The sequence below is a fragment of the Perognathus longimembris genome, chromosome 20, assembly GCF_023159225.1.
Source record: "Perognathus longimembris pacificus isolate PPM17 chromosome 20, ASM2315922v1, whole genome shotgun sequence".
Taxonomy (NCBI): domain Eukaryota; kingdom Metazoa; phylum Chordata; class Mammalia; order Rodentia; family Heteromyidae; genus Perognathus; species Perognathus longimembris.
The window spans coordinates 23,955,647-23,972,009 of NC_063180.1; the positions used below are offsets into that span (position 1 = coordinate 23,955,647).

General features: G+C 54.2%; 2 protein-coding genes across 2 annotated transcripts; both read right to left on the reverse strand.

Moving 5' to 3' along the window:
• Positions 1-738: 738 nt before the first annotated feature.
• On the reverse strand, positions 739-4,929 carry Klk1 (kallikrein 1). Its single transcript, XM_048329383.1, has 5 exons — positions 4,802-4,929; positions 3,126-3,285; positions 1,874-2,160; positions 1,652-1,788; positions 739-939 (listed from the first exon to the last, which is right to left on the reverse strand). The coding sequence occupies exons 1-5, from the start codon at positions 4,845-4,847 to the stop codon at positions 784-786; spliced, it is 786 nt and encodes a 261-aa protein (XP_048185340.1). The 5' UTR covers positions 4,848-4,929; the 3' UTR covers positions 739-783.
• A 1,776-nt stretch (positions 4,930-6,705) lies between these two features.
• Positions 6,706-14,016, reverse strand: Klk15 (kallikrein related peptidase 15). The gene is made up of 6 exons (XM_048329387.1): positions 13,985-14,016; positions 11,769-11,836; positions 8,610-8,760; positions 7,920-8,203; positions 7,433-7,569; positions 6,706-7,040 (listed from the first exon to the last, which is right to left on the reverse strand). Exons 2-6 carry the CDS (start codon positions 11,803-11,805, stop codon positions 6,888-6,890), a joined length of 762 nt encoding a protein of 253 aa, XP_048185344.1. The 5' UTR covers positions 11,806-11,836; positions 13,985-14,016; the 3' UTR covers positions 6,706-6,887.
• Between the last annotated feature and the right edge of the window lie 2,347 nt (positions 14,017-16,363).

The following is a 16,363-nucleotide window of genomic DNA, read 5'->3' on the forward strand; positions in this document are numbered from 1 at the left end:
CACTAGCTTTCGCACATCCCCACCCTGGCTCTTGGCCATCTTGTCTCCGTCCACTGGGCCCTCACCGTGTTACCACTCCGGAGGTCTGACAGCCTGGCCAGTGTGGATGGTTGTGGTCAGGTCCCCATGCTAGCTATGGTAGGACACAGGCCCCTCCCCTGACCCCCACCCCCCAGGCCCCAGCTCATGCCCATGTCTGCCCTTGGTGTCAGTCCTGTGAGTCCACACCCACATGCATAGCCAGGCCACGCCCGCTACTAGCATTCAGACCACGCCTCACCTGTAGCAGACCCTTCCCACATTCAAAACTCAAACCACGCCCACACACCTAGCCCTGCCTACCCCCCCTCCCATCTATTCCCCTGTCCCTGGCATTCCGCCAGGCTGGGCCAGGGAGCAGGCCCTTCCCCGGGGGCGTGGCTTTCAGTCAGCCCTCAGCTTCAGCCTCCTGTGCTACCACTGGGCCTGTGCCCTGCAGCTCCTCCATGCCATCCACCGCTGCCTCTGTCCCTGCCCCACCATGCCCCTGCTCTCAGGGGAGGTTGGCCCAATGCCTCCAGACTTGCCAGGTGTCCCGGACTGGCCTTGTGGGTCCCAGCCTCTGTAGGCCCCTTGGTCGTCCGCATTGACCACAGCCTCGTGCCCTTCCCCACCTGCCTGCCCTTGGCCAGGGCACACTGGGATCCAGGCTGATGGTTCCTGGGGGGCTGGAAGCCAGATAAAGACAGGAGACACTGGTGTGATGCGTATTTGGCTTTACTGGGAGTGGGGAGAAGGAAGGGTTCAGGAGTTGTTGGCTATAGTGTCCGCTATCCATTGCTTATACTTGAAAATGTCAACGAAGACGCCAGGCTTATTAGGGGCTCCACATGGGATGTGGCCCCAGGAGGTGATGCCTTGCAGCTCCCCATCACAGATCAGCGGGCCTCCGGAGTCTCCCTGGGAACAGTAAACAGAAAGACAGTGAGAAAGGTCTGTGGACCAAGCTGGGTGCAGGTCTCTGGGCCGGGGTGGAGGGTGGCTGGTGGGGGTGAGGGGAAGCCCTAAGGGAAGGTGACAGGGACCAGAGAAGCTGGGCAGACCTTCCCTTCTGGCTCATCCCCCAGCCCCCCCTCAGGAAGCTTTCTGGGACTGGACCAGGCAGAACATAGTGCTACGAGGGACACTGGTGTGGAGGGGGATTGCAGTGCTTTCCTGTATGGGGGTTCAGGAAGAGAGGAAACTGAGGCTGTCTGGGCAGCCTTGGAACAGAAGGGGGGCAACCTCTGTTCAGAATCTGAGTCCCTTCAGCTAGGCCCTGGTGGCTTGGGCCTATAATCCTAGCTACTCCGGAGGCTGAGATCATAGGGTCACAATTTGAAGCCAGCCTGGGCAAGAAAGTCTCTGAGATGCTTATCTCTCTAACTATCCCCAGACTAGAAGTGGAGCTGTGGCACTAGCCTTGAGCAAAAAAGCTGAGGGGTAGTGCCCAGGCCCTGAGTTCAAACCCCATGACCAACCAAATCAACAACAACAACTCCAAATCTGAGTCTCTTCTCCCAGTCCCACTCCTGAGGCTGGAAGGTCAGATAAAGACAGACCATGATAAAGCACCCCCCCGCCATAAAAGCCAGATAAAGACCCCCCCCACATGGATGGAGGTGCTGCTTACCACACAGGTGTCTCTGCCACCCTCCAAGTGTCCTGCACACAGCATGAACTCGGTCACCTTCTGGGGATGTGCTTTCGCGCACACTTCATTCGGCAGGAGCTCCAGCTCCACACACTGGAGGTCATCTGGGAACACGACTGTGGGCCAGGGAGAAAAAGCAGCTGTTAGTCAACCCAGCCAGGGCATTCCTCTCCTCCCTCAGATCTGGAGGACCGGGCTTACACTTTTGTGGTTTGATGCTGCCCCATCCAGAAGCAACACAGGTTGTGCCTATCGTTGCTTCCTTGGTGGGCATCACCACAGGCTGCACAGCAGCTGTGATCTCCACGGGCTCTGTCAGGCGGAGGAGCATCAGGTCGTGGCTGTAGTCCTCCTCCGGGTGGCGGGTATGGTTCTTCAGGAGGCTCAGGTTGAAGGATGGGTGCGGGAAGCTCTTGCTGATCTGGGCATACTGAACTTCTTCTTCATCATCAAACAGGTTGTGGCGACCCAGCCAGACCTGGTAATTGCTGTGAGAGACATAGAGGGAGTGAGGAGGGAGGAGGAACAGGGCAGGGACTCCTCTCCAGTAGGTGTGGAAGGGTCCCAAAGAGAGACCAGGCTGGAAACAGAGCAGTGAGTGAGAAACAGAGGGAGAGGAAGGGGAAAGATACAGCTGGGGAAATCAAGTCAGCCAGGGGGAAACAGGATGGGAGTGTGTGAAAGGTACATGGAGATAAACAGAGGAGAGAGGTCCACGGCTGGAGGGTGAAAAGCAGAGGGGAGCAATGGGAACCTAGGGAGCAGGAAGGAGGGAGGTGAGGATGCAAAGCAGAGGCCATGAGAGAGACAGAGGAGGAGAGAGGGGAAGAGCAGGACTAGGCAGGGAGGGGAGCACGGTGGGAAGGAGGGCCAGGTTCTGAGCTGCCCAGCTGCAGCTGGGACTGGGCTGAGGGCTTCCCAGCATGCAGGGCTTGGCCTGGAGCCCAAGGTTGGTCCCCTCCTCCAGTGTCCTGCTCCTCCCTCAGTGGTTCCCACCCAGCTCCAGCCCCTCCAGGCTCCCGCAGGGCTCTGCAGGGTGGACAGAGGGGGAAACTTTCCCTTTTACACAGTTGGGGGCCATCCTTTCCTTTTCTAGGGGGTGCCCTGGGGTCCATTCTGGAAGTGTGGTCAGCAGAGATGGAAGTTAAGGAAGACAAGTGAGCAGAGACCCAGAGAGACAGACAAGGACAGAGACAGAGTCACCACATCTGGGAGAGACGGAGACAGAAAAAAAGATGACAGAGACCCAAAGACACCATGGAGAGACAGAGGCAGACACAGGGGGGCTGTAGACAGGGGGTCTGCCCCAGAGCATCCTCTCTTCTTCCAGCACCCTTGCAGGCCCTCCCTGGCCCCTCAGCCCCTAGTCTGGCCTGAGGGAGTCTGGAAAGCCACTGCCTGCTTTCTCCTGGAGCAGTGCTGCTCTCCTCCCCAGCCCCTGGCTCCTACTCACTTGCTGAGGCAATGGGCAGCCGTCAACACCCACTGGGGGTTCAACAGGACGCCCCCACACTGAATGCTGGTAAAATGGTACACCGCCACCTGCCAGGGCTGGGAGTTTCTTTCACACTCTGAGCCTCCGATGATCCGAGACACGATAGGGGGTGCAGCACCTGCAAAGGGTCAGTGGAGACCTGGGCTCAGGATTTGATGCCACTGGAAAAGTGCAGGGCCTGGGCTGGAGATGGGGGGTCCTGGGGGCTGGGGGCTCATCCTGAGTGGGAGCGGAGCCAGGTAGATGATGCTACCACAGCATCTAGAATGTGGGTCTCCGGATTGGGCTAGGCAGGGACAGTTAAAATGTGGGGTTCCCAGGTCCAAGAGAAAGGGCAAGAGGCAGGGCTCTGGCTGTGAGAGGGCTCCTGGTGGCTTTGAGGTCCTTCCTGTACAGCAAGAATGTCATCTTGGGGTAGTGGGTCCATGAGAACAGGGCCGTGGTCAGGATGGGATGGGCACTGGCAGGGTCACTGTGGCCTAGGGTGAGGGGTGCTGCTCAGGGAGAAGGGGTTTGTGGTCTGAGCACTGGAGAGATTTGAGGGCCTTCTCAGGACCATACAGAGAAGGGGTTGAATAGGAGACAGTAGAGAGAGGGAGTTAGAATCACATGTTGGGGTGCCTAGGAGGGCAGGCAGGAGGGCCTGGCTGGGACCCCAGAAAACCAGAGCTGTGCAGATGGGAGGGGGCAGTACACAGGTGGGGAGGAGCTGGAGCTCATGGAGGATAAGAGCTGTAGAAGGAGGGGATCTGGAGGTGTTGCAAGGAATATGGCGTCTGAGAGGACATTTGCCGACTTCTTTGTATGAGGTGAAGAGCATTCTGGAGACCCCTGCCGGTTAGTGCAGGGAGCAGGATTGTCTGGTGGATTGTGTGGCCTCTGATGAGGCGATGTGAGAGTGCGGAAGACACCCCATCTTACTGAGCAGCACCCCTCTCCCTAGCCCACAGTGACCCTGCCAGTGCCCATCCCATCCTGACCACGGCCCTGTTCTCATGGCCCCACTAACCCAAGATGACGTTCTTACCTTATAGGAAGAACCTCACACCCACCAGGAGCCCTCTCAGCCCTGTCCCTGCCTTCTGCCCTTGCCCTTTGACCTGGGAACCCCACATTCTAACTGTCCCTGTGTAGCTGACCACTTCTAGCCTAATCTGGAGACCCAGAGACCTACATTCTAGATGGTGTGGTAGCATTGTCTGCCCAGGCTTCTGGGTCATCTGATCTCCTACTCAGGACCAGCCCCCAACCCTCAGGTCCCCACATCTCCAGAAGATACTTTCCCACTGGGGGAGGTTTGGGGGAACTGCAGGCTCAGGGTTCACAGGAAAATTGTGGGTGTTTGCGAATGATCCCAGGGTTAGGGGGTTCCTTGGAAGCATTGGCAAACCTCCAAGAGAGACAGATGGCCCAGGCCCTTCCTTTTGCTACTGGCTAGGTAGGGGTGAAGGTTTTGGTGCATGGAGCCAGGGCAGGGAGGAGGGCTGAGGGCAGTGCCCAGTAGGCACTTGGTGTAGGGTGGGCTGTGGGCTGCAGAGACAAGGCTGGATCAGGTAGGAGGGGAAGGAGTTAGGGGTGTGGGCAGGGTGAATTCAGGGCTCCCTCCCGCTCCCCCAGCTTGCCCACCATCTCACCAGTTCCCCCCAGTGTCAGGGTGAGGCACAGAATCAGGAGCCACATGGTCCTAGAGGATTCCAGCGCAGACCGGTGGTAAGCTTGGAGCTGGACTACCGCCTTTGTGGAGCCTTTAAAAACCCTTATCTCTCCCCCCCAACCCTTAGGGCCCCACCCCTGCCTTGCTGGCACTCAGTTCTGGCCAGGCCCTGCCCCTGCCGGAGGGGGGGCCAATTACCCCCACCTGTCCCTGAGCTGGGGAAGAAGAGGGAGGACTCGCATCTGTTGTCCGTCAGCCCTGGTCACACTGGCTGCATGCCCAGTGCCCAGGCCAGGTGGGGTGGGGCCATGCAGCTCCTGGAGCCTTGCTCAGGGCCCCAGAGCCAGTGAGGCATGATGGGTGGGTAGACAATTATCCAGCCCCTAACACAGAGCTCCAAGAAGTAATCAGGGCTCTAATTGCCTGCACCACAAGGTAGCAGCTTGCCATTTCCACCTGAAATACCAATCCTAGCTTTCAGAATGTTCTAGACTCAAGATTTAGAGCCGCAATTGCACTGTTCATTTTGTAACACAAAGATGGGACCCACATCACCACAATCAGAACACCTTCAAATCCAAGAATAGGAAATAAATTTCAGGGACCTCTCAGGCTAAGGTTCACGAACACTTCAAATCCAATGTCTCTCCAAAGAATGTTGGGGTGGCTGTGGCTCTTCCTGTTACTCAGCTATGGGCACTCAAGGTCATGTCCTTCAAAGTTCATGAGATCTGGTCTATTTCCCCTCCTTGGTTAAGACTAGCACTACAAATTCCCATTACTACCGGAGCCCCACCAAGAAACATATTTCAGTCTCAAGAACAAAGTTCATATGCTTCAAGATCGAGCGACCTTAAAAGTCCTATTTTGGGGTCTCCGAAGACTATCAAGAAGGAGATTCTTTTTTTTTTTTTTTGGCCAGTCCTGGGGCTTGGACTCAGGGCCTGAGCACTGTCCCTGGCTTCTTCCCGCTCAAGGCTAGCACTCTGCCACTTGAGCCACAGCGCCGCTTCTGGCCATTTTCTGTATATGTGGTGCTGGGGAATCGAACCCAGGGCCTCGGGTATACCGAGGCAGGCACTCTTGCCACTAGGCTATATCCCCAGCCCTAGAAGGAGATTCTTGAAGCCTCAATAGTGAAGCTATAGGTTTCCAGTCTGTTTTTTTTGGGTCATTGGTAAAATCAAAGCAGCTCACAGGGTCCCAGCTCTGTGACTTGTTAGGATGATGGCTAAGTACAGGAGAGTATTTCCCTTTTTGCCAAGGCTATCAAGAAGCTTGAAACTAAATGTCGAAGAGAAAGAAGGCATTCATGCTTTGTGATCTAGTGTATATAGGAACCAGAGGTCCAGAATATTTGCACAGTGCCGCTTTCCACCAGTTCAAAAGAAGTGCCTTGTTGAGCAGGGTGCTGGCTGACTCACATTTTGTAATCCTTGGCTGAGACCTGAGGATCACAGTTTGAGGCTAGCCCTGACAGGAAAGTCCGTGAGAGCCTTATCTCCGAATAACCAGCAAAAAGCCAGGAGTGGAGGTGTGGCTCAAGTGATGAGAGCCCCAGCTTTAAGTGAAACAAAGCTAGGGGACAGTACATAGGCCCTGAGTCCAAGCCCCAGTACTGATGCATGCGCATGCACACACACACACACACACACATATGCATACACACAAATGCCTTTATTGACTATGACGACCCACTTTACAGATGGGAAAACACCAAATGGGTGTGGCTGGGCCCTTGCTCCAGATCATGTGCCTTGTCGCCTACCTGTACAGGGTGAACAGGACCCTGCGTGGGGCCATTTCCCTTTAGCCAGGGACTGGGAGCACAGATGGAAGTTCCCATTTCCCATTCTCTCAGAAACTCGCACAGAGAAGCCAGGATCAGCACGCTCTGTTATCTTGGCATTGAGCAGGTGACCTTGGAGGCCAGCTTTGACGTGAGGAGGGCAGGGCCTCATCCATGGCTACAATTGGGGGTGCAGTGGGGGGTTGAATGGCCAGATTTGTCCTGGGTCAGGATGGGGACTTCCATTCAGCCTGGGACTGGGCTGACGAGCCAGCAGTCAGTTTCTCCTCATGGTCTTTCTGATCCAGTCCAAGTAGCGACAGACTTTGGTATAGACCCCAGGCTTGGTAGTAGTGTCACAAGGAACGTCTCCCCAGGATACCACACCCTGCAGGACACCCCCACAGACGAGGGGCCCCCCTGAGTCACCCTGCGGGGAGAATGGGAGTCTTGAATTAAGTGGGAGCTTCCTGAGTCCAGTGTCCCCATCTTCATTCTGGTCGCTGCTGGGCCCCAATCTAACCAACGCCTGGCGCCCAACCCAATGCCGCAACATAAATTCACCCAAACTGGCCAGAAAAACCTCAGATTTCACCGTGTCCAAGGCCTGCCTGTGCGCTCCAACTCAGCCTGGCTAAATCCCACTCATCCAGGCCAGTTCCAGCTCCAACCTTACCACCATTCCAACTGCTTTGCCACATCAGCTCCACATTTAGCCCTCATACCCTCTCTGGTCCCAAGCAAACAACCCAAGCCAACTCCTGCACCCCAACATGTCCCCTCCACCACCTCCGCCCTCCAGCTGGGCGGCCCCTCCCTGACCTCACAGGAGTCTGTGCCTCCGCCTTCCACTCCTGCACACACCATGGTGTTCCTCACGCGGCCCGGATAGTCCTTGTTACAAGAGGTGTCGGAGATGATGCTTATGTTGGCACAATGCAGCGTGTCCGGCAAACTCACTGAGGAAGACAGTGGATGTGGAGGAGAGCCATACTTTTTCCCCCCTTTATAATGCTGGTCCTGGGGCTTGAACTGAGGGCATGGGCACTGTCCTTGAGCTTTTGTGCTCAGGGCTACTACTTGAGCCACAGCTCCACATCTGGCATTTTGGAATTAATTAGAGGTCTCTAGACTTTTTTTTGCCAGGCTGGCTTTGAGCTGCGATCCTCAGATCTGAGCCTCCTGAGTAACTGGGATTACAGGCGTGAGTATGGCCTTAGATTTCTACTTCTGTCCCTGTCCCCTCAGCTATGGGCCCTGCAAGATAGGGTTCCTTGAAGCCTGCTTTCCAGCCCATCCTTTCACTGACCTTGTGACGTGGGGCTTCCTGTAGTCCCAGATTCATTGTCCGATACCAGGCCCCAGCCAGACACCATGCAGGCCTCACCAGCGTGTGGGCAGCGCGTGGGCAGAGCCAGGGGTTGAACCTGTGGCGTCAGGTGCACGGGGCGGACCAGCCGCAGCAGCATGATGTCATGGAGGTGACTGCGAGGCTCGTAGTTGGGGTGCGGGATGATGCGGAACACGGCTCTCAGTTGCTCTGGGCCGTCCCGCTTCCGCAGATTGTGCTCCCCCAAGTGCACCGTCATGAAGCTGGCACCAAGGAGTAGACAGAGGGATCAAGAAATGGGAAAGTGGGGGCTCCCTTGGAATCCCATCACCCCCCCTTCACCACCAAGTGTCTCCAGCACTTGCCCCTTAGAACCCAGGAGTGCAAAGCGACCTTCAGGCTCTGACATTTCTCAGATCCCCAAGGCTTCCCCCAGCAGGGGTTCCGGGCCCTCTCTCACCTCCTTCTGGGATTTAAGGATTCAGAACCCACAAACCTCAGCCAGGGCCTTGACTCCAGCCTGTTCCTCCTTCAGAACCCAAAGGAAGGTCTCTTTGCTCTTCAAGCCCAGGAAGTGCAGGCACCAGGGCAGGCAGTGCAACACCCCTGCTCCCCCTTCAGTCATGCCCCTCCCCCCCCAGGACCCCTGGCCCAGCCTGGCCTTTATACCGGGTTTGGCAGTGGGCAGCCGACAGCACCCAGTGTGGTGAGATGAGGGAGGCACCGCAGTTGAAGCGCCCGCGCTCGTAGAGGGCCACTTGCCATGGCTGGGAGTGGGGCGGGCACTCTTCTCCTTCTAGAACCTTGTCACCATCCCGGGCTGTTAGGAGAGGAGAAGGAGTCTCCTCAGTGTCCCTGACCCCCTAGTCTCACTGGTACTTCACCTGTGCCTACTCCCTAGCGTAGGAAGTCCTTGCCATTCACTTGGGGCCCTGTCCTCGGGCCTTGACAGCTGTAGCAGTATTCCTCTGGTTACAGGGGTCAGTGGTCACCCACCGTCAGGGTGATCCTTTGGGATGTGCCATTTGAGGCCTTGGCATTGTCACAGAGGTGGCCAGGTGTGGCATACAGATTGGTCCACAGAGACCCATCAAACACGGTCATTCCCATGCATAGGTGTGTGGCTTAAACCCAGGACAGACAGAGCCCTGAAATCCACGTGCGAAGACATGGGCTGCAGTGTCAGGAGTCACAGCAGAAACACTCCTGTGTATATATGGACATGGGAAGTTATGGCACACGCACACCTGCACACGTGCATACAGCATCACCTGCAGGCCCAGGGAGAGCAGTGGCTGGGGCATCAGTGTTATGGATGTGCATATTTGCACACAGAGAAAGTGCAGCCTCACTTCTGGGTTCAAATGCATTGGCTGTGAGACTAAGCAGAAGACTTGACCTCTCTATTCCTCTCTTGTCTAGAAAACAAGACACGCTGTAAAGATGAAATGTGTATGTGTGTGTGTGTTGCACATGAGAGAGAGAGAATGTCTTTCCCACTGTGATTGCTTAATTAATAGTGCTTATTTTGTGGGTTTATTTATTTATGAGGGTGCTTTATGGGGATGGGCAGCTTGTAGGAATACAGATGGTCAAAGGAAAGCAGGTGTCTACATAGACCCAGACACAAAGTCAAGATAAAAAAATGTGAGTGTAGGGGCTGGGGGCCTAGTGGCAAGAGTGCTTGCCTCCTATACATGAAGCCCTGGGTTCAACTCTTCAGCACCACATATACAGAAAATGGCCAGAAGTGGCGCTGTGGCTGAAGTGGCAGAGTGCTAGCCTTGAGCAAAAAGAAGCCAGGGACAGTGCTCAGGCCCTAAGTCCAAGCCCCAGGACTGGCAAAAATAAATAAATAAATAAATAAACAAACAAACAAATAAATAAATAAAATAAAAACGTGAGTGTATAGATGTCAAGGATCCATAACTCACACCTGTCATTCTAGCTACTCAAGAGGCTGAGATCTGAGGATCACAGTTCAAAGCCAGCCCTGAGCAGGAAAGTCTGTGAGACTTTCATCTCTAATTGACCACAAAAAAGCCAGAAGTGGAGCTGTGGCTCAAATGGTAGAGCACCAGCCTTGAGTAGAAAAGCTCAGGGATAGTGCCTCGTCCTGAGTTCAAGCCCCAGGATACCTCCCCCCCTCACACACACACACACACACACACACACACACACACACACACACTCGTGCATGCATGCTCCAGTCATCAACTTAGAAGGTCCACACCTTCCCCTCCCCCTGACCAGTCTCCACGCAGCAGGCAGACACACAGCAAGAGTCACAGCCTTGGGACAGGACGTGGTCACCCATCTCCAGATCAGCTCCCTCCACATGGGAGGCCATTGTGCACAAGGACATAATCAGATTTTATTTTTTTCAGGTCTCAAGACCCACAGCCCCCCTGTACTGATTGTGAAATGTGGATGGGTCCCCCCAAGGTCAAAGCAGACCACGGGGCTGGACTGGCACCCATCGCTTCTAACTCTGCCCACCAAGGTCAGGAACTGGAGGTGGGGGAGAAATGCGGATGTAAGGCTGAGGGGCTTTAGAGAGGAAGGGCGAGGCCGTCCTCTGGAGGAGGGTGCGGGCCAACAGCTGGGCACCGGGCTGCACCTGGCCAGTCCAAGCTGGAGGAGGGCAGAGGCCTCAGCTGGGTGCAGCAGGCAAATGGGGGGCAGGGAGGAGAGGGCACGGGAAGAGCCCCAGGGGTGCTGGAGGCAGAGGGGAGGTCTGAGGGCCCCTGGGGACCAGGGTCATATGCAGGCAGGCGGTGGGTGGGAGGAGGGCTAGTGAATAACTCCCTCCTCCCCTCAGGCTCAGGCATCGGGTTACATGTAATTTCTCCCCTGGTGGTGGCAGAGGGTGGTGGATCTGGAGTTCTCCAGCCCCGGGGTGGGGGGGGGGGAGGTAGAGGGGGTGGAGGGGGGGGAAGTGTTGACCTTGACTTTGTGGTCATTCCTGTGTGAACCACAGCAATGAGGAAGTGATGTGAATCCATGACGTGTCTTCCAGCACATTCTGAGTGCTCCACGGTGCTTATGCACTAAACTCACATTAATTGGTAAGGGAATTGCCAGCATCTCTGACATTTAGTTGGGGGAAACGGAGGCATAGAGTTGTTAAAGGACTAGAAAGTGGCAGAGGCAGGATTTGAGCCCAGAGTTTACCGTGTGTGTGTGTGTGTGTGTGTGTGTGTGTGTGTGTGTGTGTGTGTGTGTGTGTGTGTGTGTATACTAGTTCTGGGGTTGGAATTCAGGGGCCTGAGCCCTGTCCTTAGCTTTTCTCCTCAAGGCTATTGCTCTACCATTTGAGCCACAGCTCCATTTATGGCTTTTGGTGATTAACTGGAAGTAAGAGTTCTCCTGCCCAGGCTGGCTTCGAACTACAGCCCTCAGATCTCAGCCTGCTGTGTAGCTGGGATGCTAGGTGTGTGCCATACACACCTGGAGGTTCGCCACCCTTGCTGAGTGCTTGTGGTGGCACTATTGGAATCTTGATGTTGCTGTCTCGGGTAGGGGCTGTTTTATATAGAAGGCCCAGGGAAGTGAAGCAGTCTCCTCAAGGTTACACAGCAAGAAAGGGACAAACACAAGACTCAAACTCAGGTTGGTGTTCACTGTCACAGGCAAGGATAGGCCTCAGGAAGCACTTCTAGAGCCCAGGATTCTGGTTGGGTGGGGACTGGGATGAGGGATGTTGGTAGGTGGCTCAAGTGTGGGGCGATGGAGGTGGGACCATTAAGTGGTCTCTGTGTAAGGTAAGGTCTCAGGGCCCAGGCATTCTGGGGAAGAAGGGTACTAGCCTCCCACAGACCCCATCACCTGCAGATGCCAGCAGGAAGAAGGTGAGAAGCCACATTGTGGAGGAGGGGGCCAGGCTCAGCTGAGATCTGGAGAGGAAGAGTGAAAGTGGGGGTGAGTCAGGGACCCTTGAATCCCATTATGGTCCTTCTATACCCAAACTCACTCCCTGGTCTTCCTACTTAAGAAACTTCTTAGCCAGGCTGCTGGGTGTTGAGGGGAGGCAGATTGATTCCATCTCAGATTAGTTAAAAAGAGTAGAAGCTGATTCCATCTTCACTAAGATCTCCCCTACCCCTGAGCTATAGGGCCACGTCCTGTCTGTTTGGAATCCAGGGAAGAGCTCCTTCGCTGTGATAAAGAACTGCTTGACCTGCTGCGTTGTTCAAGGTTAACAAGAGCACTCCTGCCCCCGTGAGTAAGTGTATCCCCCTGCATTGTGTGGGCCCTCCAAATTCGCACACCAGTTCTAACTAAAATGATAGGTTGGTTCAAACAGTTACTAGGAGGCAGACTGTAGCTCCATTGGCCACCTGCATGTGACCTGGCATGCTCTGTAAGTGTTGTAACCTCATTGGCCACCTGCCTGTGGCAGCCTTGACCATGTGGTATTTGTCTTTATAACCTCAACCTGAGTGTGCGTGGTCCCAGCCCCCAAGTCTGTGCTGCATCTCTAGCCAGTCAGTTCGCTTCTTACTTCCCCAATAAATCCATCTTTTTACTTGAGACTGTCTCTGAATGGTGGACTCTTGGAGAGACAGAAATCAACTCCCTCGAACCCCATAACACTAGGGGCTCAGATCTGTAATCCTAGCTACTCAGGAGGCTGAGATCTGAGCATCACCATTCAAAGACAACCCTGGGCAGGAAAGTCCTTGAGACTCTTATCTCTAACCACTAGAAAGTAGCTCTGTGGCTCAAGTGGAAGAGTGCTAGCCTTGAACAAAAAAAACCCCAGCAAAAGTAGTACCCAGGTCCTGAGTTCAAGCCCCAGGACTGATGTGTGTGCGTGAGTCCCCCCCCCCCAAATGTCTTCTCACCACTCCTTCCTCTCTCCTACAACCCCTACCTACTGTTTCTCCAGGATCACCATCTCAGGAAAGGTCCACTGTTCCCCTAGGCACTTGGCAGACCCCAGGCACCCCTACAGCCTGTTTCACCTCGGGCACATGCAAAAGCCCCAGAGCCCTGGCTCAAACCCTGTCTCAGCCTTGCTCCCCAGCCTGCCCTTCACCCCAGGCCTCTGAAGGCTCTTTCTACACCCAGAGCCCTCCCTTACACCCAGCCTGCCCTGGAACCCTAATGTCCGCAGGATAGAGTTTCAGCCTTTGGTACCCCCACTGCCCCCCCCCCCCCCCGCCCCGCTCCCTGCCAATACAGGGCCATAAGTCAATTGTCCGACTTTCAGTCTTCAGGACCTGGTCCGTCCGGACTAGGCCACTGCTGCTATCTCCTTCTTGTGACCTCACACCTGCAGCTGACTCCTACCAGATTAGGCCACATCCTCCTGAGGCCTTTTCTCACCCACAGTGCTTTCTGTTCTTTCTCCCTCTTTCCCCCCTTCCCCCATCAGGCCAGGAGCCCCCTCTGGGCAGGCTGGCTCTGACTGGATTCTCATTTCCTAGTTCTGCTGGCTCAGGATCTGGCAGGTGGGAGACCTAGGGAGTCACTTGAAGTGCCCCCTCCATTTCCCAAATCTGTGTTTGTCCTGTAAGGCCCTGCTCCACTCTTAAGGGTCTTCTGGATCTCCTCCAGATCCTACCCTGCCTCTGAGGGACCAGCTTGCCGTGTGCATGCTGAGGCTTAGCTTCTTCCTGCTCCCCCACCGAGGACCCTGGAGCTCAGGTCATGTCTTCTGTGTCCCCAGCACTGCCTGGCTTGAGGCCTGGCACGCAGGACCTCAGGCTGCTTCTGAACCGACTTGAACCAGGATCACTCATGACCACGTCCTTGGTTCTAGGACGCGAGTCTTCAGGGGCACCACCCCCAGTCCCTCCATCCCCCTCCTCTCCTTCCTTCCCTCCTAGGACATGTGTCTTCAGGGTCACCCTCCTGGTCTTTTCTCTCCCTCCTCCCCCTTCTCGGGCTCCTGGCAGCTTCCAAGACTGTTTCTGGTTCCCATTCAACTTGCAGCTACAGCCAAGGATACCTGGGCCTACCATGTGCCCTTGACACTTGTTCCCCCCTGCCAGTCTCCTCTCACCACCCCCTTCCAAGTGCTTTCTCAAAGGTCTCACCCCCTCCAGATCCTCCAGCAGCTTCTCGGGGCACCTTGGGTGGCAGGAGAGGGCATGGTCACCAGAAAGCGAATTTATAAGCTCTCAGCCCCACCTGGGTCTGGGGGTGGGGTGGGTGGGGTGGGAGGTGGCTCAGAGGTGGCTTTACAGGCGGGACGCCTGGGTGGCTGGTGGGGCGGGGGACTTGGTCTAATGAGCGTTTATTAGAATGAAGGGATTGTCTGAGTCTGTCAGGAGCTCCTCCCCAGGGCCCAGTGCACCCAAGGGAGGGGTGGGGGAGCTCAGCGCAGAAAATTGGAGGACAGTAAAATACAGTGGCTGGAATTTAGGGTGTAAGCCTAGGAACTGGAGTCTTCTTGTTATGGGTTCTGGATGTGAGTTTGGGATTAATGACCAGAAGTCTGTGGATTATGGTTTTGTGGGAGGTCTGGAGTCTGAATCCTGGGGTGGTGCCTTTGAATCAGACTGGATTCTGCATCCCAGGCCTTCATGTGTAAAAGCCAGACTTGGGCCAAGTGTGCTGGTGAACAACCCTAACCCCAGCGATTCCAGAGGCAGAGAGAGGAGGATTATGTTCCAAGACCAACACCGAGTAAAGTATGAAACTTTGTCTATAGAAAAAAACCCCCAAACAATAAAAACAGCTGGGCCTTTGTGGCTCATGCCTGTCATCCTAGCTACTAAGGAGACTGAGATCTGAAGATCGCAGTTCAAAGCCAGCCTGGGCAGGAAAGTCTGTGAGATGCTTATCCCTAGTTAACCACCAGAAAACCTGAAAATGGTGCTGGTGGCTCAAAGTGGTAGAGCACTAGCCTTGAGCAAAAAGAGTTCAGAGACAGCACCCAGGCCCTGGGTTCAAGCCTCATAGCCCAAAACAAAACAAAACAAAACAACAACAACCCTCCCTCCAAAAAGAAAACAAAGATTCTAAACCTTGCAAGCATGAGACTGAGTTCAAATCTGCAGTCCTTCCACAACAAAACAAAACAAAACACCAGTGGCTGGCGTTTGGAATTTGGCATTTGAGGTAAGAATTTTGGCATTTCCTTAGGTCTGCAGTACAAATGCTAGATTTTTGGATTGTGTTTGTGAGTGTGAGTGTGTGTGCTGGAGCTTAAACTTAGGCCTTGGGTGCTGTCCCTTAGCTTTGTCGTTCAAGATTTCTTGAGGCTCTACCATTTGAGCCACAGTTCCACTTCTGACTTCTTAATTTTGCTAGTTAATTGGAGATAAGAGTCCCAAGAACTTTCCTGCCTGGGCTGGCTTTGAGCCATGGTCATCTTCAGATCTCAGCTTTCTGAGAAACTAGGATTACAGGTGTGAGCCACTGGCACCCAGCTAGATTTTGGTTTTGAATTGTGGCATGTGGATTCTGGCATCTCGGTCTAGACTCAGGTTTGGAATATGAGACATGGAGTTTCAAGTGTGCATTGCACATTTAAAAGGCTGGACCAGAGAATGGGCCTGACTTCCAGGCTTCTGAGCTTGCTGGGATCTTGACTGTAGAGTATGGACTTATGCTTGGGTCTCTGTTGTGGATCCTATAGCCTTGATTCTGGGTTCTGGAGCTTGAAATCTGGAGTTTGAATTCTGGAGTCTGAAGATCATCACTAAGATGACCTAAGGCCTCAGGTATTTAAATCTGGCTGCTGGAGTTTCAGAACCCCAGAGGACCTTGAAGCAATTGTCTAGATGTCTAACTAATGAGATAGTCTAAGCATGGGAGGGACTGTTCTCAGGCAATCCAGCAAAGGATGGAACCTGTCATAAGCCTGCCCCCACCCTGGATCTGCAAAGTCATTATCTTCTTCATGGAAAACACCTTCCTGATTGGTGAGTACAATAGGATCTCTATATTTCTAGAATATGGGACTTTGGGATTTGAGAACTGTAGGCCCGAAGACATTTTGGCACATTAGATCAATACTCAGGTGTGTGTGTGTGTGTGTGTGTGTGTGTGTGTGTGTGTGTGTGCGTGCGCACGCATGTGTGCCCACATGAGAGCACCAGAACTGAGCTTAGATTATAGTGAGGCAAAAGTGAGTGAGCTCTGTGCTAGACTTCTCAGCATTGAGCTATGATTCCAGTCCTGGTTCCCCAGGCACAGAAACTGTGTGAGGAACATCACCTTTCTCAGACCGAAGGTGGAGTGTCAGAAGACCCCTCATTTCCAGATCACTCAGATGTGGTGCCTTTTCAGAATTTCCCAAAGTGCTTTATCAAGACTCCAGTTTTGCCAGGTAGTATCTCAAGTGGTAGAGCAGCTGCCTAGCAAGTGCTGGGCTTTGATTTCAAACCCAAGTACCAATAAAACAGAATTAACAAAACAAACCCGTTTACAAATTATAAATTGAGGTGCAGGTAGAGAACATAGATAGG